The sequence below is a fragment of the Pistacia vera genome, unplaced genomic scaffold (assembly GCF_008641045.1).
Source record: "Pistacia vera cultivar Batoury unplaced genomic scaffold, PisVer_v2 Contig808, whole genome shotgun sequence".
In the NCBI taxonomy this organism is placed as follows: Eukaryota; Viridiplantae; Streptophyta; class Magnoliopsida; order Sapindales; family Anacardiaceae; genus Pistacia; species Pistacia vera.
In genome coordinates this window covers 40,541-63,948 of record NW_022196677.1, presented here as the reverse complement: position 1 = coordinate 63,948, position 23,408 = coordinate 40,541, and the positions used below count along the sequence as shown (strand labels likewise).

Sequence of the window (23,408 nt, the reverse complement as noted above, 5' to 3'; positions counted from 1 at the left end):
TACCTTTCCCTCCCCTATGCCACTCTCAGGCCCAAGAGCAACCTGTCATTTGGGCTTGGGCTTGGGCTTGGGTTTGGCCTTGGCCTTACCCTTGTCGTTACCCTTTGCTATACTGGCAGCAACCAGTAAAACAGGCTTGGAATTTTTCAAGTCCTGCTCTGCAGTCCTCAGCATGTTCAGAAGTTCTGACAGGGTTTTCTCTATCGTGTTCATATTGAAATTNTTTCTATCGTTATTATGCATGCATTGTACTAGTTTTCAGCAGTTGTTACAAGACACTCCACTATGTTGGGGTGTATAAAGAGGGGTGAGTTGTGATACTATCCCACATTCCTTTAGGTACTCTGAAAACCTTGAGCTTAAGTATTCACCTCCTTGATCCGACCGAAGAGCTTTAATACTTTTGCCCAACATATTCTATACTTCATTCCTGAATTCCTTGAATTTATCAAAGGCTTCAGATTTATGTCTCATAAGGTAGACATAACCATATCTACTGAAATCATTAATAAATGTGATGAAGTATTAATATCCACCTCTGGCTTCAACTGTTAGTGGACCACATACATCACAATGGATGATGCCTAACAGTTCAGTAGCCCTTTCACCTTGTCCTGTGAAAGGAGACTTGGTCAGCTTGCCTAACAAGCATGACTCGCATACCTCAAATGACTGAAAGTTAAAAGGGGCCAAAACTCCATCCCTTTGAAGTTTTGCAATGCGAGTCTTATTANCGTTCAACACTGTGATGGCCTTACCGTATTATCTGTACCCTTACTTCAGAATAATACTAGGGCTACGGACGTTTCTAGAATGGCCACCATATGTGCTCATAGGGTTCTCACTATCAAGATTTGAAACACTTGATACCCTTATCACGGTTCTACCATTCTAAGGACATATATAAATACATATTGCAATAATAATGATTTACGCGATATAGAATAAAATGCCTTTTATTATTGATTAATGAACATTATTACAAAAAGTCAATTCTACAATAATTGGTTGGCTCTAGTGTATCTACTCTAACATATCACGGGTAAGGTCTTGTTAGGTCCTAGGAAAACATACTTTAGAGTATCGGGCAAGGCCTTCAACTCTAAGACTGGTAGAGACTCAATTGACTTCGGTTGTGTCGTCTTAGACAAAGGTGGTAAGGGTTCATACTTGATGTTCCAAGGTCGACGCTCTAGAGTGGGCGACCTATCTACATACTCGCTAACCTCCTGAATCTCAGACATGACCCTCAAGCTACATATCTCCTCAACAAAAGGATTCATAAGAGTGTAAATTGTGTAATCACATAACATTTGTGGGGCGTGAGCCTCCACTGGACTGTCAATAACATCAACCATGAAACACTCGTTATCGTCCTCATGCATAGGCCCTAAACCAGCATTAAACACATTAAGTCTTAGTTTCCTATTCCCAAAAGACACTTTCATCTCTCCTGATCTACAGTTAATGCAAGTGTTTGCCGTTGCTAGAAAAGGTCTCCCTAAAAGAATTGGTGGCATACTTCCATTGCTCTTATACTCCATGTCTAAGACAAGAAAATCCACTGGAAAATATAGTTCCTCAACCTTAACTAACACGTACTCAATTAGTCCCCTAGGCATTTTGACCGATTGGTCAGCTAACTGCAGGATGACTACAGTAGACTTGAGCTTACCTAAGTTAAACTGTTCATGCATGGAAGTGGGTAATAAGTTCACGCTTGCCCCTAAGTTTAAGAGTGCTTTATCAATCGTGACATTACCTATCACATAAGAAATAATAGGAGCTCCAGGACCCTTTAACTTCGAGGGAAGGCGATTAGAGAGAACCGCGCTTACATTTTTCGGTAAATGTACAGTCTTAGTTGTATGAGATTTCATTCGCCTCTTTTGCGTGCACAAATCTTTGAGGAATTTGGCATAAGTAGGTACTTGCTTAATGGCATCTAAGAGTGGAATGTTAATCTACACCTGCTTAAACAACTAACGCATTTCCTCCATCCTAACGCTTTTCCTAGTAGTGGAAACATTTGGGGGCTCTCAGCACTGAGGAAATTGTGCTCTCGGTATGTATGATGTAGGGGATGGTTCATTCTCCCAACTTTCTCCTTACTCGGTCTTTGAACACTTGACTCTATAAGTGGCTCACTCTCACTCTCTTTGGCTTGGTCCCTACCCAGACTTTCCTCTTCTCTACCCTGGACTTTTACTTCCTTCTCAAGCCTAATTAGCGCTCAGCCGCTCCAAAGAGTCATCACGACCTTAGCTTGTTCGGAAAACCCTTTCTGCTGAGAAGAACCACTAGGGTTACCTATGACTTGACTAGGCAATTGGCCTTGTTCTCTCCTATTGACTGCTTTGGTTATTTGACCAATCTGGGTCTCTAGCTTACTAATGGATTCAGAATGAGAATGTAGAAGTTGGGTATTCTGCTCTAAATCTTAGAACCTAGCATTCATGTCGGCATTGTGTTCCTGTATGGTTTGGAGCATTTGACCATCAATGATTCTAGTGAACCGGGCATTAGAGTGGGCTACTGAACGAGAGGTGGGATCCTAGGTTGGATGGGTGGTTGGATTGAAGGTTGCTCCCTATAATTGCCTTGCTCAGTGGAAGGATTGTTCCTATATGGCATATTATTGGGGACATTCTGAGGTGGTTGTGTTAGAGTAGATGCCCTAGAGCCAATCAATTATTGTAGAATTGACTCTTTGTAATAATGTTCATTAATCAATAAAAGGCATTTTATTCTATATCGCGTAAATCAATATTATTGCAATATATTTTGATATATGTCCTTAGAATGGTAGAACCGTGATGAGGGCATCAAGTGTTTCAAATCTTGATAGTGAGAACCCTATGAGCACATATGGTGGCCATTCTAGAAACGTCNTCTTAAGATTACTAATTCCTGACGCAGCAAATTATTAACCCTAATTGCTTCACAAGTTAGAGGGATCAAACAATTACGGATTTGATATCAAACTTAGCAGTAGATTGCAACAAATAATCCACTAGTAGGCCTCCTAGTAATTAAATGCATCAATCATGAAGATATGCACAGAATAACATTCAATACTCAAACATGAAAATTGAACACTAAAATAAAATAGATTAGATCTCACAGTTGGTTGATTCCGAGGTCTCCGTTTCCGACGACCAAGTTACAAAAGCTTTAGCCGCTCATGGCCATAATCCAAACTCAAAAGAAAGAAAAATTCCAGAGCAGAGAAGAGAGAGGCGTGGTCCCCTTTTCCCAAAACCTAATCTGATCCCCTTAGCAAAAATCCAGTTTTAGAATTCGAATCCCACTCAATCTCCTAAAAGAAATATTCTCCTATCCTAAAATAACATTTATCCTAATCTAATTAATTGGAAATAAAATAAAGTCTTAATACAAAATACGAAAATGGTGATTCTGAGCTGTAACTTGCGTGCCACATGTCTCCAATAATAAATTGCCCAATTGATTTGCATGACAAGGCAGAATGTTCCAGGACGTCCAATGCAGATGTGTCAACTTAAAGCTCGATTACAACCTTGATGCATCGAGTATCTCTCCAAACTCAAAACATGAAAGTTGTATATCTCTTTCTTATCGTTCCACATCATTTTGAATCATCTAAATCGGAGCTCGGATGAGAGAGTTATGCCCAGATTACGAAACAACGTTGAAACTGTCCGAATTCACTTAATTAGTTCCGTTTTGCAATTAACGCCTCCATTTACCTCCTAAATCAAAATAGAATAATAATGAGTATATTTAGGCAGAAAATAAGTATAAAAGACTAGACATTAAGGGGGGTAAATATGACATTTTGCATTCCCATCAGGGAGAAAAGTAGAACTCGATGAAGTTCTAGAACCACAAGATATACTAGACGAAGGACAGGATGATGTGCCACAAGAAGTGGTTAACCATCATGAGGAGGTTACTCCACAACTTGTGGAACAAAGTGAACCACCTCAGGTAGCACAGGAGCTATGTAGATTGGGGAGAGTACGCCATGAGCTCGAGAGATACGGTTATCTCGTGACTCAACATGGTGACATACTAGTCTACCAAGACGATGAACCCAGAACCTACGAAGACGCTATATCGGATCCAGATTTTGTTAAATGGCTTGAAGCCATGAAATCTGAGATGGACTCCATGTACCAGAATCAAGTGTGGTCTCTGGTGGAACCACCTGAAGGGGTAAAACCCATAGGGTGTAAATGGGTCTTCAAGAAGAAGACTGACATGGATGGCAACATGCATACTTATAAAGCACGGCTGGTTGCTAAAGTCAAACAAATTCATGGCATTGACTATGAAGAAACCTTTTCGCCATCCATCCGGATTATGCTTGTAATAGCTGCATATCATGACGATGAGATTTGGCAAATGGATGTCAAAACTGCTTTCCTGAATGGAAACCTTGAGGAGGATGTGTATATGACACAACCTGATGGTTTTGTTCTAGATAGTCAAGCTAATAAGGTATGCAAGTTGCAGAGATCCATTTATGGACTCAAGCAAGCTTCAAGGAGCTGGAACATTCGTTTTGATGAAACCGTAAAAGAATTTGGTTTTATCAAGAATGAAGATGAGCCCTGTGTTTACAAGAAAGTAAGTGGGAGCGTAGTAGCATTCCTAGTGTTGTATGTTGATGACATACTTCTGATCGGGAATGATATACCGAACTTGCAGTCGGTAAAGACTTGGTTATTTAAGTGCTTCTCCATGAAGGACTTAGGGGAGGCAGCCTACATCCTTGGAAAGATATAGAATAAAATGCCTTTTATTATTGATTAATGAACATTATTACAAAGAGTCAATTCTACAATAATTGATTGGCTCTAGGGCATCTACTCTAACAGGCTACTGATGATCAACGAAAAGGAAAGAAATCGCGCTATGAGCCCAAAAAGTCTTATACTCCAGTTCCTCGTCGTGATCGCGACAGAAATCAGTATATGTCTTTGAATGCGTCTGTATCGGCTACTCTTGATAAGTCGGAAGAACCTAGCCTGGTCGGAGAGCTTGAGCCCATGAAAAATCCCCCATCAGCTAGAAATAGTAAAAAATATTGTCGCTTTCATCGGGAAAATGGGCATCACACCGATGAGTACCAAGCTCTCAAACAGGCAATCGAAGACCTCATCCAGCAGGGGCATTTCAAGGAATATATTGATGACTCCACTCTCGCACAGAAGAAAAAGCAAGGGGACCCAGGAAAGAAGCGACGTGATCGCAAAGGTATATGCAGCATCAATTTGATCTTTGGGGGACCACACCCGTGGGGAACTCGCGAGGTGCCCAGGAAAGGTATGCTCGCGTAGCCTATCATGATCCCATCAGTTGGATGAGAATGATGTGGCGACCACAAAAGGTTCTTAGGGAGGAGGAAATTACCCTCTCCAAGAAGGATGCATTTCGATTGCATCATCCCCACAATGACGCTCTTGTAATCACGCCACTGATAAGACGCCATAATGTCCACAGAATGTTGGTGGACAATGGAAGTGCTGTGAACATCCTGTTCCAGATAGCTTTCGAAAGAATGAACTTGGATGAGGCTGACCTGAAGCCCCCTTCGATCCCCCTATATGGTTTTACAGGGGACCACCTGATCCCCAAAGGAATGATCTTGCTTCCAGTCACATTGGGTGACTTTGATGAAGTGACCAAAGTAACTGAGTTCTTGGTAGTGGATTGCCCATCCACTTTTAATGGTATCTTGGGGCGACCTCTGTTGAGAAACTTTAAGGCAGTCACTTCGATATACCATCTGAAGATGAAGTTCCCTACCCTGATGGGGATAGGGGAAGTTAGCGGATCTCAACGCGCATCTCACGACTGTTATGTAAAAGCAGTATAGATGGCATGCAAAGGGAAAGGCATCTCGCACGGCATTCCCCGATAGGCGATGGCGATGGCGATGGCGATCAACCGGATTGAGCCACAGCCTGGCCCAATCGAGGATAATATGGATCCTCGTATTCATGAATGCCCCTCCAATGGGCCAGTTGAGGATCTATCTAAAGTGTTGATCGATCAGAGCGAGCCAAACAGAGTATTAAGGATTGGGAGCAATCTCAACCTTAGCTCGCCACCGAACTGACCAGCTTCCTTAGAGAGAATATCGATGTGTTCGCATGGTCACATACAGATATGGTCGGGATCAGCCCGGATATTAGCTGCCATGCATTGAACATTGACAACGAAGCCAAGCTGGTTCGCTAGAAGAGAAGAAAAGAGCGATGGATTCGGAACGATATGTTGCCTTGAAACTTGAGGTAGATAATCTTCTTCGGAATGGATCCATCCGAGAAGCGCTCTATCCAACATGGGTTGCCAACCCGGTTCTAGTAAAGAAGTATAATGACAAATGGTGGACCTGCGTCGACTTCACTGACCTCAATAAGGCATGCCCAAAAGATAGCTTTCCTCTGCCCAGAATTGACCAGCCCATGGATGCCACCTCCGAACACGAGCTGTTGAGTTTTATGGATGCGTACTCAGGATACAATCAAATTCTGATGTACACGTTGGACGAAGAGCATACATCCTTTGTTACAGATCGGGGGCTGTACTACTACAAAGTTATGCCCTTCGGCCTCAAGAATGCTAGCGCAACTTACCAGTGGCTGGTTAACCGAATGTTCTTCGAATAGACCAAAAAATCGATGGAGGTCTATATAGATGACATGCTGGTCAAGTCGCATGTCGCTTCAAATCACATAGCGCATCTCGTTGAGATGTTCGACATCCTTCGGCAATCCAGAATGAAGCTAAACCCCCTCAAGTGTTCATTTGGAGTATCCCCGGGAAAATTCCTCGATATGAAAATCCAAGCTCTCCTCGATATGAAAAGCCCGACTAACAAAAAATAGGTCATGAGCCTCAATGGGTGAATAGCGGAACTCAGTCGCTTCATATCGAGGGTAACAGATCATTGCTTGCCATTCTTCAATGTTCTAAATGCCAATAAAAAGTTTGAGTGGACTCCCGAGTGCGAACAAGCATTCCAGATATTAAAGAATACCTCGGGAAGCCACCTCTTCTGTCCAAGTCTCTCCCACAAGAGATCCTTTTCCTGTATCTGTCCGTCTCTTAGTTAGCGGTCAGTGCAGCCTTAATTCGGGAAGAGGATAAGGTCTAATTGCCAGTGTATTACGCAAGCAAGCGTCTGTTAGATGTCGATATGTGGTATCTAGAAATGGAATGATTACCTTATGCCTTGCAGATCGCTTCCAGAAAGTTGCGACCTTACTTCCACGCCTATGCGATCCATGTAATGACTAATTACCCGCTCAGACAAGTCCTCTAGAAGTCGGAGGCATCAGGTAAATTACTTAAATGGGCCATGGAATTAAGTCAGTTTGATCTGAAGTACAGACCAAAATCAACTATCAAAGGCAGGCTATTGCCGACTTCATATCAGAATTCTCATATCATGCGACGAATGAGTCGGAGCAATAGCCCAGCGAAGTCATTCAAAAAACTGCTCAAAATCTATCGACCTGGAGTCTCTACGTCGATGGATCATCAAATAGAAAGAGGGTCGAGGTCGGTCTTCTCCTTTTGAGTCCCGAAGGGGCTCGCATTCATGGCATTCTTTGGTTCAGTTTTAAGGCAACCAATAATGAGGCCGAGTAAGAAGCTCTGCTCGCTGGACTGCGTTTGGCCATATAAATAGGTGCAACCGCAATCAGTATCCACAACAACTCTATGCTGGTCGTTAACTAGATTTTGGGAGAGTACCAAGCCAAGGAAGAAAATATGATCAGCTATCTGAAGAAAGCTAAGGCCGTACTCGAGCCGTTCAAGCACTTCACGATGACACAGATTCCTAGAGCGAGCAATTCTATGGCAGATGGCTTGGCAATGATAGCCTTGTCATTGGACTCAGATGCATCGGAGAGCATTCCTGTTCCATTCATCAAGAACCCTAGTACCAACTCGATCGAATAGGACGTGAATGTAACAGAATCAGATTTCTGGATGACCTCTATCATTTAGTATCTCAGGGACGGGACCTTGCCTGACGACAAGGTCGAGACAGGGACTCTGCGAACAAGATATGCTTGTTACACCCTCATCGGAGACCAGCTATATAGGCGAGGGTTTAGCGCCCCTCTCCTCCAATGTATAATTAGCGAAAAGGCAGATTACATCATGAGGGAGATACATGAGGGAGATACATGAAGGGATCTATGGTAATCACACCGCCGCATGATCTCTCGCCAACAAAGTTGTTCATCAAGGGTACTACTGGCCCCTAATCTAAGAAGACACCTACAACTTTGTCAAAAGGTGTGACAAGTGCCAGCGGTTCGTGAACATACCGCGAGCTCCCTCCCACTGATAACTATGACTAATCCTTGGCCGTTCTCCATGTAGGGGATCGATCTCATCGGCCCCATGCTAGTTGGCAAAGGGGGAGTAAATTATGTCATGGTTGCAGTGGATTACTTCACCAAATGGGTCAAAGCAGAACCATTAGCCGCAATTATGACCAGAAAGCTCAAGGACTTCGTCTTCAAGAACATTGTGTGCCATTATGGGATTCTTCATACTCTTATTTCAGACAATGGTAAACAATTCGATAACAAGGAGCTCAAGCAGTTTTGCGACGAGCTAGGTATTCATAAAAAATTTGCCTTAGTCGTAAGGCCGCAAGCAAATGGTCAAGTTGAAGTTGTCAACAAAATCATCAAACACACTCTGAAGGCAAACCTTGGCGTAGCTAAGGGAAATTGGGCCGACGACCTCCCCGAAGTCCTATGGGCATATAAGACAACTTCGAGAACCTTTACCTCAGAAACCCCTTTTTCGCTAATATATGGCTACGAAGCGATGATCCCTGCAGAGGTAGGAACCGGTTCACTTCGAAGGGATTTGTACAACAAAGCCGACAATGAAGCGTTTATGCGCGCAAGTCTGGACCTAGTTGAAGAACATCGTAGCAAGGCTCAGCTAAGAATAGTAGCCTATTAGCAACGCGCGAAGAGGTTCTTCGACTCTAAAGTCAGGAGAAGAGACTTTCGGGTCGGTGACCTTGTTTTTAAGGAAGTTCTTCTCGGTACTAGAGAACCAAGTGCGGGAGTTTTAGGACCAAATTGGGAAGGTCCATATCGCGCCGTCAAAGTGATAAGACCAGGGACTTATCATCTCAAAAGGCTGAATGGTTCCGAAGTACCCCAAGCTTGGAATGTTGAGCATCTCTAACCATATTATCAATAATTCCGAACTCAGTCTTTCCCTGTAAAGATTTTATTTCTCGTAATCTTTGTAAATAACAAATGTATTATTCCAGTGATAATCTTTCCAATATAATTTTGCTTGCACAAATGTGTTGTAATCATGTTTGCATAGATTTGTTCTAATGTTATAAACGGATAGAATTCAATCCCATGTGACATGGGGTACAAAAATTATAAGTGCTTGAGAGATTAAAGATGCATTTCATTAATAAGTACAACAGCACAAAATCCCAAAAATAAATTACAAGTATTGACCCTGATCCCCAACTCCTGGAGGCCCGACCTCATCTCAAGGCTGGTCGCCATCCGCCTGGTCGGTTGTATCCCGAAGCCTCTCCTTGATCAAATCCTCGAGCGGCCTCCGCTGCCTCCTCATCGTCGAGCTGCACCATGGATATGAGAGCTTCCTACCAATCCTCCGGGAGGTCGGATATATCAATCTTCAGATTCTTCAGCCGCAAGGCATAGATGGACTCAATCGCCCATTCAGTAGCCTTTGCCTCGACCTTCGCTGCCTGACTCTGCATCTTTTCGGTCAGAGAAGTAACTCTTCCCTGATTTGCTTGGAGTTCAGCCTTGAGAGCCTACCTTTGCTTCTCGGAGGCCTCCCTCTCCTGCTCTGCTCGTAAGGCTTGCTGAGAGGTCGTTTTGAGCTCCTGGTCTTTCTCGTCGGCCTCCTTGGAGAGCCTGACTATAGTCCTTTGAAGTTCCTTTAACTCCTCCCCGTGCTTCTCAAGCTCGGTCCTTTGAAAATCCACCGTGCGAAGAGCCACATTCCTTTCGTCCAGGTACTGGGTCATCGATCCAGCGGATAGCTCTTTTTTTGCTTTAGTGGCTTCTAGGTCTGGCTTAAGCCGCGCGTTCTCTTCCTTCAGCGCCACCTCACCCACAGTAGCTCCCAGCCAGACCTTTTGCAGGGATAGTTGCATGGAGAGTAGAGCCTGCGAACAGGAAGAATGTCAGTTCCCTACCAAGAACAAAAAGATAAAGTCCTCGTTGAGGACAGTTCGTTTTACCTTGCTTATGTGTTGGATTGATGTGGACATCAGGTCCACATGGTTGGAACCCACAAACTCTTTGAATACTTCCGCGAGTTTGCACTCCAGTAAGGCAAAAACTGTTGGCTGCAAATGATTCGACAGTTGTCCCATCAAGTCCAGCACTAAAGTGTCCTTGCCGGTGCCCCTGGCAAGGGTGTCACCCATCGGTTCCTTACCCGACCTCTTTCCAGTACCCACGACCTTGCTTTGCCCTGCTCGAGATGCTCCCAAAGCAGTGGGAATGCCTGGCTGTGACCTCCCGGCCTGAACGCCCAGATCATCTGGTTCGGACTCTGACTCTAACTCTTCGACCTAAATTTGTTGCCTCTTCCTTGATCGCTGGGCCATTGTCTTTTGCTTCGGGTGAACATCCGAAGGCTGGGAAGTGCTCGTAGGTCGGACCGAGGCACCCACCGAAGGTTGGGAAGTTTCAGCAGGACGCATCGAAGTCCCCAATGTTGCCCCTTCGTCCAGGAGACCACTGGGAGCAGCTTCAGTCATCCTAGCGATCCTCGCTCGAGGGAAGGTAAACTGCCTTCGTCGTGGCGACCTTGGCACCTTCGGAGGCATGGTTGCTGCATGTGAACGTCGTTAGTAAAAATAGTTCATTGCGCAATCGAAAAGGATCAAGTTAACGCAACTTACTCGATATGGGCTCTAACGTCGTGTCTACATTGAAGAAACCATATTTCGCAGATTCGCGGTTGTCACGAGAAGCTTTGCATTCTGACTCGCTTCGGGCAGGAAACCGAAAGCTACGATTCTGTCCGGGTCAGCAAGCAGCTCTAAACTAGTCGTTTTGTTAACTGCCAGAAAAATAATTAGCTCGTTAGCAAAAGAAACAAAGTTAACAAGTTTGTCAAGGGAAAGGAACCTACTCGGGTCCTGGAAGCGACAAAGGCCATCGTAACGAAAGAAGAAAAACTTCATTTCGTTGGCCCCCGCGTTGCTAGGGTAATTGTGTATCCCGACTGCTATAGTAGGTCGCCTGGACAAGTAGTAGGAATCCTTATCCTTGCTCTTTTTTAGTATATACGAGCAATCGAGCTCTATCGCAGTTGGCTCGCCCAACCCATTCTCATTACATGCGATGTACATGGCAATCGCAATCATGTACGCGTTCGGCGTAAGTTGCATTAGCGCGATCTCGAAATGATCCAGGACCGACCTGACAAAAGGGTGGAAAGGGATCAACCCCCCACCCTTGAAGATTTCCTTGGAGATCTCGGCCAGCCCACGAGGCGGATACCAAGTTGTGCGTGTCCTATCGCGAAAGACCTCTACGCAGATAGCGTATTAGTCTATCACCCTCTCGACCTCATCCTCGGTAAGTACCGAAAAGATCTCTTGAATGGGACTCGCAGGAGCATCCTGCGTAGACGAACTGGTCCCTTCCTTGAATCTGCGTTAAGGGGTCCATCCTACTGTAGTCTGCAAAAGTGACAAGCAGGGAATCTTTTAGCCTTTGTACACTATTTCGTATGATGACATGGAGGAAAGCAAACACTTCCCTTCCTATATCCTAGAAAAACCCTAACAGAATGTTTCGAGCCTCCATTCATGGCTCGAACCCAGCAAGAACATTTTGTCTTCGATCAACTATCGGCAGACTGATATCATTTATCAACTACTGGGAGTAAGAAATAAAAATAGAAAGCGATCCTTACCTCTCGGAATATGAAGATGAATCCTTCTGTTTCGAATATCAGATACGTGCTGGTTTGGAAGGCAAAGAATCCAAGTTTGTAAAAGTCTCTTGCTCTCACTGAAAAGATGAGTATGGTGACATTGCCTAAAATGAGCCTGCGTTTTATAGCAAAAAGAACTGGCGCTTGGTTTTCCTGAAATCAAACGACTTTTGGACAGAAAAATGTATCTCACCATTGATCGCGATCACGTGTCGCAGATCCGCAGGGAAGGGTGACCGTCATGCTCCGAGAAAACAAATCGTCATCCTTCTCCGTTGAAAAACTAAGCAATGGCACGATTCTCCCTCTGCATTAAATGTGCCCCAATCTGCATTTAATGCTTTGATAGAGGATATCGTTTCAACATGTCACACATTTAATGCGCATGGTTGGCATTACTTGCGCATAGGACACGTCTGTCAAAGCAGGAGGCATTTCATTAAATGTATCCATTACGAAAATGCAACATGTAACGTCTGAAGAGATCATTATGTAGAACACTCTTCATCTGGCCAGTCGTGAAGCGACATGACTCCTCGATTCTACCCCATTGGTCGCGAAGCAAAGTGACTTTCGACGAGTATTCAATTTCGAAACAGCCAAATCCCTTGCCTAGAGGCGAATTCTAAGTATAATCAGGTCGTGAACTTCGGAAAATTGAAATCAAAGCACTGGTATGGTCTAAGATCAGGTCGTTCATCCTTAAGCAAAGACTGTATCAAGTCACGTGCGCAAAAGCGCAGTCTCAACCTTTTTTCAAACAGGTTGGAATCACCAGAATCTCCTTGAAGGCATCTTGTCACGGCATGAATTATAGTTTCCAAGGTTCGATCCTCAAACCTTAAAAACTAGGGGACTTCTGTGTATGTCTAAAAAAGTAGGGTTGATGCAAGACCTATCAGTGTAAAAAGTCAGAGCTTAGGTAGGTCCGCAACCAGTCAAAGGCAGCCACGTCACACAATGACAGGGACAGCATGCTCCTGTCAGGGCAGTGGGTGCGCGTCAGACCAGCCAGGAGCTAGAGTGATTCCACGTGTCTAATCCCTACATCAAATCACGTAAATCGCTTTAGAAGGTGGGTAATGGGACATAAAGAAGGATTTGCCCGGATAATCCCACCAACTCACAAATTTAGTAATCATAACCTTAATCCATCCCACTATAAATTGGGAGCTCCTCTCTCATTTGGGAGATTAGCTAATCTCTCTAAAGAAAAACAACATTCTCTCTGTAAACCCCACGTTATTATTCCGATGCCCTAAGGTATGAAATTTACCTTTTCAAGTAATTTTCTTTTTTTTGAATGGAAGGGTAAAATGGTCAATTTACATGTATTTTGAGATGTGGCCGTTATAAAGTGTAAAGGATGATGTCATTGAAGAGAAATGAGGGTAGAATGGTTATAAAGTTGATTGATAAGGTTAAATGGCATAAACGGTAACCAAGGGTATAATGGTCTTTTCATACAAAACCATATGATTAAGTGTCCATAAAAGTGCACCAAGGGTAAATTAGTCATTCACCTAATGGGATTGCTTAATGGATAAGTGTTTCAAAGAAGTCAAAGGCATAATGAATACTTATCTTTATGTTGTGGGTAGAAATGACCAAAACGCCCTTATTGAAAATTTATGCAAATGACCTTTATATTAATTTATTGACCAATCACATTAGAGTATCAATGGAATGAATATTTACAAGGTTTAAAAAGAGAGTAGTCGGCCTTGGAGACCCCAAATATATATCTTCTTCTATCTCTCAAATCCACCATAAAAGCCACTAATCCAAGCTTTTATTCTCAATTCTTAGGATTTCAAGTTGATTTTCAAAGAAGATCACCATCCACCTTAAAGAACTTCAATTTCAGGGTTAAAGGTGAGTTTCAAAACCCTAGTTTTTCTGAATTTTTTGGTTAAAAGAGAAATTCATAAGTGGTTGTGTGTAAGGTAGAAAGGTGAAACTTGGACCAAGGAGGAGGACCTTTGTGCTTTGAATATAAGGTAAGGAAAAATCTCCCTTATGACTATAATTGATAACACCTAGGGTTTATGAAACTCATTTGTTTATGGTAATATGAGTGTGATGCTATGTTTTGGTTATGGATTGTTAATGGGTGTGTTGATTGGTGTATGTGTGATGTGGAGGATGATTATGCCAATTAAGAGATTTGTAGTTGGACGATGTTTTGGCACTTTTTGATTCTGTAAAAAGGGAGGTTTTTATGGCCTTTTATACTAAGAAAGATATGGCAAATGATATGAATGTGCAAATGAAGGTGACATGGTAAAATGAATAGAATTCGGATTTGGCTTTTTGAACTTATACTGTACATGCTTCACTGAAACAGTCATAACTGAAGTTATAGAAGTCCGATTGAGTTGATTCTTGAAGTGTTAAAAATTTGAGAAACAGACCTAAAAAATTTATGTTTTAGCCAAAAATAAATTCGAATTAGAAGATAATGGAAAATGCTTGAAAGTAACGAACTGTATGGCATCACTTTCTTAATGGAATTCCCATTGTTTTTAATTCTAATAAACCCTGAATAATCTTACTACTGAAATTCTTTGTATTGTATGAGAAATTGAATGAATTAAGTTAAGAAGTTTAGTAGGAGAAATAGTATGATGAGATGGAATATATGTAGTCCATATGTTTGCATTCATAATGGTATGCATATAGCTTATTTAGTTGTCTTATGAAAAATTTATGAAATGTTAAGAATGAATTCCATGAGTCTCTGGGGTATAAACCAAGATCAGAGGAATGGAATTCTTATGGAAACCATGAGTCCTTTGAGGTGACGAACAAGAACAAGGTAATGGTTCAAATGAATCCGATCGGATAACAAAGACTAATGAAACCATCAAGTATAAAGACAAAAGAAATAAGCATGCCATGTACAGAATATCATAAGTCATATATGTTCTATGTTATATTATGTAGATTATGTTATGACTTATGTTCATGAGAAAAGTCCAAAATGTATGATATGTTTATGAACTTGTTATGTCAAAGAATGAAGGTCATGTTTTGTAGGTAGGTAAAGTCCTAAGTAATTTACTTGTATAATGAACCTTAATAGTTTATAAATGGTCATATTCCTTACTGAGCGATTAGCGCTCCACTACGAAATGTTTTAAGTTTTGCAGGTACGGATTAAGGCATGAAGCTGGGAGAGGATTCCAAGGGACGCTATGAGCATGAGGGGATGCTTTAAGATGACTATTGAATGGTTTTGCTAATATTTACTGTAGTAAATATGTTCATATCTCATAATGTAGTAATATGTCCATGTTCTTAATGGAGTAAATATGTTAATAATAAAAGAAATCAAATGCTAGTAAATTTTATAAAGGTTGATGTTCTAGTAAGTATTACTCTGGATTTCATAATTTACCCAAGAAAGGAAATTATATTTTTTGATTATACAATGAACTATTAAAATGTAAATAAAAAAAAAAATTAATTAATAAACACATATATCTATATATATGTTTTAAACTACAAGTTTATTCTTTAAATAGGATTTTAAAATAAACTTCTTTCCTAGGCGTGCGTTTTCTAGGTTCTCAATGGCCAAGGGATACTTAGGAAATACCCGGCTAGGGAGGGGTTTTACACTCTCTCTCTCTCTCTTGTGTAATCATTTGGAAGTCAGTCCGCTGAGCGCGATCTGACCATTGTTATTAATACAAAATCAGTAGAAGTAGGATTCATTTCTTTGAGCATCCGAACCACTTTAAACGCTGTTCTCCATTGCTTTCTTTTACTCTCACTCTCATACCCACGTGTGTCTTCTGGGCCAGTTCAGCATTTCACACGTGCGTTTGGTTGGTGTCAAAATCACACACCAACAATTCTATTAGTTAAATGTAAAAGCTTACTTCATTATTGAGTTTTGCTTTATAAAAATTATTGACAAAATTAAAATATAAAAATTATTAATTTTTTTTAAGGGGTTGTATTACCATTGTTTCTTTTTTACTTTCTGAAAATGAAGCTGGAGAGTAGTTTCAATCGTAAGGTGCAGAGAAACCGATCGAGGCCATTAAAGGGAGAGGAATATTCTAAAAGGGATTCAATATTATTAATAATTAATTATTTTAAAAAGTTTAGTAGAATAGTAAGAGGTCTTATTTAGTAGGTTCAGGAATTAGACTTTGAGTAGGATAAGTAATACTTGAGGTATTAGGAGATCTTAATACGTTGAGTATTATTTATTTCCTATATTAATTAGGATTTTATTTTGTTTATTAATTAGCTTACAGAGTAGAATTAGGATTCTTATTCTATAATTATTTATTTCCTATATCAATTAGGATTTTATTTTGTTTATTAATTAGCTTACAGAGTAGAATTAGGATTTTTATTCTATATATAGGTATATGCTTTTTTATTTCACCTTTCACCAATAATATTTCAGAATTTTTTTCAGGCATAGGGTTCTTCTGATTGTGGTGGAATTGTAGGCTTCTGCTAACTCGTCTTGGTAAGTGGTTTGCTAATTTCATTCTTGTTCTTGTTTAGAATGTTAAAACTCTATGAAGAATTAATAGTAGATATACTTTTGAGGCTATCGGTAAAGTCTCTTCTTCGTTTTAGATGTGTCTCAAAGTCTTGGCGTGATTTGATCGATAGCGAGTATTTTATTGATATGCATCGTCAACAATCCATCAATTCCAACACCAATTTTCATATGATGTTTCAAATTAGTTCCAATCAACTCTGCTCGTGTTCAGAATATTTTGATAATGATGGGCTGAAGAGATCATTAACAAAAATAGACATCCCAATGAGCCGTCAAACAATTGGCTCACGTACAGAGTGTTTTTGCACAGAAATAATTGGATGTTGTAATGGGTTGCTTTGCACTCAATTTCTTGATTTTGATTATGCTTTATGGAATCCATTTACAAGGCGGTATAACAAGTTACCTCAGGCACCTAAACTTGAATTTGATCTTTTAAAGAATTCGAAGCCTTTCGAAGGATTTGGATATGATCATGTACATGATGACTATAAGGTATTGAGAATATTTCAGATTTTTTACCCAGATGATTTAAATCGCAAAAATTCTATTATTCGCAATCAAATTTATGTTTATAGTCTTAGATTGAATTCATGGAAATGTATTGAAGATTATCCTTATGGTGATCATAATTATGAGTTTCAGTATAATCATAATCGAGGGTGCTTTGTAAATGGTGCGTCACATTGGTTAGCATATCCTTTAATATTGAATGAGAATGGATTTCGGGTTCAAGGATTAGAGTGGTCAATTGTTGCTTTTAACTTTGAAGTTGAAAAATTTAATACAATACCACATCCAAATGCCAATAGAAATGGGAAAAGTTTCCAAATTGATAATCTATGAGGATTCCTATGTATTTCTGAGGAGGTTTGTGAGACTTGTTATGTATGGGTTATGAAACAATATGGAGTTCAGGAGTCTTGGATTAAATTGCTTTCGCTTGATTTGCATTCGTTTAAATTGGAATATCCCATTGCTGATCCTGATAGATATGCACAACCTGTTGCATATTATTCCAAGAACGGAGAAAAACTTTTAATGAAAACAAATTTTAACACTCTTACCTGGTATAACTTGAAGGAGGCGACATCTAACATAATTAGATTCCCAATCAAAATGGGATCTTACAATGCTTATATGTGTCTTGAAAATCTCGTTTCGCCGTATAATGTTGACGATAAGGAGATAATTACTCAAATTCAATAGTAAGTCTTTTAGAGTTCTTTTTTAGTTTATTGAAAATTTAATTAATGACATTTTTTTTTTTTTTTTTTGTATTTACTCTCAAACTCACATATTTGTGATTTGTTATTTTTAGGTAAGAAAAGTCTTGACTATATCAAGATTGATGCAAGAGGAATCAAGGAACAGTCGACAATTAGAGAGGCGAACGCAGGAAATGATGAGTTTATTATTATGTACTATTTCTTTTAGCATATGGGTAAATTAACTACAACGTAACTTATAAATCAAATTTATTAGATTATTTTATTATAAATAAAGGTTATTTAGCTCATTTGATTTTAATCTTATGAAACATTTGAACAACTTCTTAAATATATTTGCTTCTCTTATCTTTTTCGTAAGTTTCTATAGAATCACAATCATATAATTTAAATGGTTGTAAATGATCATTGAAATTAGAGGTGGGCATTTGGGATTGGGCCCAAAAGCCCAGTTCCAAAACCCAATCCTAGGAGGCTTGGTCCCAAAACGGGACCAGGCCTAAGGAGGAGTGCCTGGGCTCTCCACTGGGCTCGGTTGCAGGCCTGGGCTCAAATTTTTTTTACACATTTTCGTTTTAGTCTCTTGTATAATTGCATAAAACCCCATATAAATTTTAAAATAAACATAAATTATAGGGGTTAAAAGGAAGTTTTATAAAATTTATTAAAGAAAAAATCTTTCAAGCCTAAAACGTTTATAAGATTTACCCCCAAAAAATACTAAAAACCCTCTACAAAATTTCCTTTCACCCCCAAAGTATAAAAAAAATCGAGGGGGAAAATTTTTTTTTTCAGGCCCATAGGACCGGTCCGGGTCCTAGAGTTTCTCATGGGCTTGGGACCGGTCCCAGGCCCATGAGTGGGACCAGTCCCAAACAGGCCCAGGCCTGAGCCTGCTTGGGACCTGTCCTTGCCCAACTTTAATTGAAATCTTCTTTATTAATATGTTTTCATCATTCTAATTATATGTCAGAAGCATTATGTATCAGATTATGTAACCATTAATATGTTTTGTGTTTAAAACATCATTGTTATTATATATCAAATTATGTGACCATCTGCAGGGAAAATTACCAACTCTGCTGCAAATACACTGATCTATTAGACGTTTTCTAAACTAACTATAATCTACATAAATGTTAATAAATATGTTAAAATTTAGGCAACTAAGAAAAAAACCCTTCTGACAAAGTGAAATAAAAGTTATGTGGGCAACAACCACAAATGGGGAAAGCAAATATTACTAAGGGTGCGAAAAAATCATATATATATAATATATATATAATAATAAAGGCCGGTTCTGTTAGGCGTGGGGGGAACCAGTGGCGGACCCAAGGATTTTTGTCTGGGGGGGCCTCCACAGCTCGGCCATTATTTGTCAAATAATTAGTAAAAACTTTAAAAAATCATCAAACCTTAATAAATAAAAAAAATAATACAATATTAAGAACCTGAGAAAAAAGAATGTACATTAACATAATATTTTCTTACTTGAATAAATCTATGAGAAGCAAAATTTTGAGTAAAAGTGTTGAGTAAACCTTGAACAAAACTTTCTTTTAATATTTTTATTTTTGGCTTTCAAATATTATAATATGAATTTTTACAGCGTTAATCAAACCTAGCTTAATTTAGCTAAAGTCAACCAAAACTTAAATCAAGTCAACGTTACGTTTAAATCAAGTCAACGTTACGTTGACTTTTAATATGAATTAATAAAAGAGAGGAATTTTTTTTAGTATAAACATAGATAGTAACTCAAATTTCTTTAACAATTTTGAACAACTGAAGGGTAACGTTTAAAATATAAGAAAGTGGTGGATGAAGAGTGAAGAATAACGTCCTTTAAAATATAGTTAAGGTTTTAATTTGAGAAAGAAGATTCATTCTTAGATAGAAAATACAAAATAAACTCACAAGATTTATATCTTTTTTTCTCAAATTAGAATAAAAAACCTCAAAAAGAAAAAAAAAATGATTCAATCATTAAATAAACTAAATTGAAATAAACAATACACGTACCTAAAATCTATAAAATAGAAAACTGAGCTAATTATGACACATTGAGTAGTGAAAATTTAATAATTTTAATCTTCAAAAATTTTAAGAGAGAATAACATGAGAAAGAGAAAGAGAGAGTAAAGAATTTGCGGATTAAATCATAAAAAACAAGTAAAGCTGTGTAGAAAAACATTGGAGAGAGATTTAAACTTTTAATATGATGTGGGCTTAAAATATATATATATTAATAACAAGTTTTTTGTAGACCTAGATATACAGTATATATAATAGTTCTTGTTTTTAAAAAATCTAAAAATACGACTTGATATATATGTTAATTAACAATTTTTCATGGCCTGTATATTAATTTTTTTTTTTTTTTTTTCAAATCTTGAGGGTAGGCCCAGGCCTACCCTCAAAGGGGCTGAATCCGCCCCTGGGTGGAACCAAAACTGTATGGTTCTGATTCTGATTCCACCATTCGGCTTTCAGGTACCTAGCAAGGAATCGGTCTTTGAATCGGGCATAAATTGGAATATCATTAAACAATTGATTTTTTTATTTTTAATTTTCAATATTTTACGTATCAAGACAAAAAACACAAATTCAATTGTGGATTTGGGGGAAAAATATTTGTCTGATTGTTTCTTCCTTTGGCCGTTCCTTCCAGTCAACGTCTAGTCTACAATCAATTCTCTGATCCATTCTCTAGTGCAATCGTCTGCCATTCTCGTCGCTACGGTTATCGATTAAGTATATTCTGGCGAAGGTACCTTCCTAGTCCTCCCTTGTCTTCCCTCTCTGTGTATAGATGTTTGTTGTAGGGTTTCATTGTCTATATGATTATTTATCTTTTTCAGGAGGTAACAAATGGGTGCCAAGTGCCAACCCTGGCCATATGGTGGTTTTGTTTTGATACCAATGGTAAAGACCACAAATGGGTAAAACCCCTCATTAACTAGTTTATAACCACATATCAAACTATTCTTTAACGATGTGAGACTCAATTATGATTGTTACAATGTATGATTCTTAAAATATGGTGACGCATAATAGGAAGAATGTGTGTCATCATCTAGCTTGAAGCAATGGCCATGGGCCTCTCAGCTAGCCACAATGTGGCCTAAAATGGTCACGTCATATTAGCCATGTTTGCCCAAAAGGTTGCACGACGAGACAAAAATGGCCAACAAAAATCCGATCACTCTAGGCTAGATCTGGCCGCCGATTACCTGCAAATTTATTTTATTTTATTTAAAAATGAATATAACTTTAGAATTTTTTTTTTTTTTTTTGAGTCAGGTTATGATTTTTAAGAAAGGGAAATGCAAAAGACAAATTTTTATGTACAGTAGAGGATATTTAAAGACAAATGTTATCCTTAAACTGTTAGTTTTAACGGGAGTTATATATATTTTTGAGTAAATTTTATATAATTTTCCCTCTAGAAAGTGAATAATTTTAATCCGTTGGATTTAAGGAGGATTTGTCATTCTTCATTTACACAAAATCTTTAGGGTTTTGGCACTCCGACTGATTGAATCCATCATCCACTGGCATCGCTATTTAACCCGAGGTTATTATGCGAGCTAGCCATCCAGAACGAAGCTCTCAGTTCTAAGAGTTCATTCTGATATACTTGTGAGTTAACCTTCAAACCTCAAATTTTTGTTTGTTTCTGTTTTTAAATTTTTAGTAGTCTCAAACCGACACGATGATCGAACATCTTGAAGAATTAATCTTAGAAATACTCATCAGACTACCCGTCAAATCCCTTGTTCGTTTTAGATGTGTGTCAAAGTCGTGGTGCGCTTGGATCGACAGCCAACATTTCATCAGCTTACATCTTCAACACTCCATTAATACCCAAACAAACCTTCATGTTATTCTCTCCGATTGTGAAAATAAAACAGATCACTACTCGCTAGCTTTTGATGAAGTGTTCGATGAACCCTTAACTAAATTCAACAACGTATTTACATCTGATAAGGGTTACAAGATTGTTGGTTCCTGCAATGGGTTGCTCTGTCTTTCCTATTCAATTCCTAAGAATGAGAGACTTATTTTATGGAATCCATTTACTAGGAGGTATAAGAAGTTACCCACTGCACGTGTCAGCAAGCTTCGCCTTTCCCCAGCTTATCGCTATGGATTTGGATATGATGATGTCAGCAATGACTATAAGGTTTTGAAATTAATTCCATCATATGGCTTGAAATCTTATAGGCATATTGGCAATGAAGCAGAAGTGTACAGTCTAAGATTGAATTCATGGAAGAGGATTGAAAACTTCCCTTATAGTGAATTTAAGTTTTTGCGTAGTGCTTGTTTTGTAAATGGTTCATTATATTGGTTAGTGTACTTTGAATCATATAGGATGGAGGCTCAAGATTTCGAATCCCCTTGGTTAATTGTTGCTTTTAGTCTCGAGGATGAAGAATTTCGTGAGCTGCCACTTCCCAGTACTTCAAATAAGGATGATGATTTAAAGTATCTGGGAGTGGGAGAATCGTATGATTTTGATTTGGCAGTTTTGGATGGGTGCCTATGTTTTCTTAAGATATATGATTCTAATACTGTTGAGGTGTGGGTGATGAAACAATATGGAGAGGAGGAGTTCTGGTCTAGATTGCATTTGCTTATACCTGATAGTTTTTATGATTTGGATGAATCTGGCTTTGTTAAATCTTTAGCATATTCGAAGAACGGTGAAAAACTTCTACTGGAAACACAACAAAAGGCTCTCATTTGGTATGACTTGAAGAAGAGTGATAACAAGGTATACACTTTTCCGGATGTGCTTCCATATTTTGATGCTAATATGTGTTTCGAAAGTCTCGTCTCACTTGGTGATGGTAGCAAATATGATGGATCTGTATAAAGTGCCTAAGGAAAAGGAGAAAAGGTAAGAGTGAAAGAAATTTTACTTTATTATTGTTGCTTTCTGCATTATTTTGTTTTAAATGAAGTCACTCTGGCCGACATCAACAAAAATTTATTCAAAAGTTGCCCTATTTTTTGTTATACTGCTTTAGATTTTTACTTCTGAATAATGTTATCAAACTCGCATCCTTGTTCAGTTATTTGATTTGTTGTCATCTTTGAAATTTGGTATAACAAGTTTAATTCTTTTAGGTTAATGTCAGAGTGATCAAGTGAACAGGGCGGCCGAGGAAGTCAGAAAAAGGGAAGGGAGAAAGGAATATGGGTAAAGGGACATTCACATATATTCTATACTCTGTTTTCTTGAGCATTATATCAGGTTTATGTTGGCTAGTTTTCAACAATAATGTAAAAAGACTTATTTCTGGGTCTGTTTTGTATAGTGTTTAAGTGCTTTTACAAATGATTGGCATGGATAATTCTTACATTTCCATTTCACTCTTCTTAGCCTGTTTTCTTTCACTTATGCTCACTCTTATTTATCTGATGCCCTTATCTCATTCATCTATATATCAAAAACCAAAGTATCCTCACTATGTGAACATTTCTAAGAATGAGGATTGCCTTTTACACAATTTTGAACACAAAAAATTATGACCCTTAGATGCCAATACATTATGGTCTAGATTAAAGCTGACCCGACAAATTCGTATATAAAAATAAATTTGCAAATCTGCAAGTGATTACAGATCGGTTTTCAAGATTTGTTAATTAATTTTGAATAT

The 23,408-nt window shown here is 39.0% G+C and overlaps 3 protein-coding genes across 3 annotated transcripts; 2 read left to right on the top strand and 1 right to left on the bottom strand.

The window, feature by feature from the left end:
* Window positions 1-1,028: 1,028 nt before the first annotated feature.
* Window positions 1,029-1,880, bottom strand: LOC116117421. Its single transcript, XM_031403449.1, has one exon. The coding sequence runs from the start codon at window positions 1,878-1,880 to the stop codon at window positions 1,029-1,031; it is 852 nt and encodes a 283-aa protein (XP_031259309.1).
* A 14,894-nt stretch (window positions 1,881-16,774) lies between these two features.
* Window positions 16,775-17,356, top strand: LOC116117420 (F-box protein CPR1-like). Its single transcript, XM_031403448.1, has one exon. It carries the CDS (start codon window positions 16,775-16,777, stop codon window positions 17,354-17,356), a length of 582 nt encoding a protein of 193 aa, XP_031259308.1.
* A 3,869-nt stretch (window positions 17,357-21,225) lies between these two features.
* Window positions 21,226-22,962, top strand: LOC116117419 (F-box protein CPR1-like). Its single transcript, XM_031403447.1, has 2 exons — window positions 21,226-22,645; window positions 22,876-22,962. Exon 1 carries the CDS (start codon window positions 21,455-21,457, stop codon window positions 22,619-22,621), a length of 1,167 nt encoding a protein of 388 aa, XP_031259307.1. The 5' UTR covers window positions 21,226-21,454; the 3' UTR covers window positions 22,622-22,645; window positions 22,876-22,962.
* The last annotated feature ends 446 nt before the right edge of the window (window positions 22,963-23,408 follow it).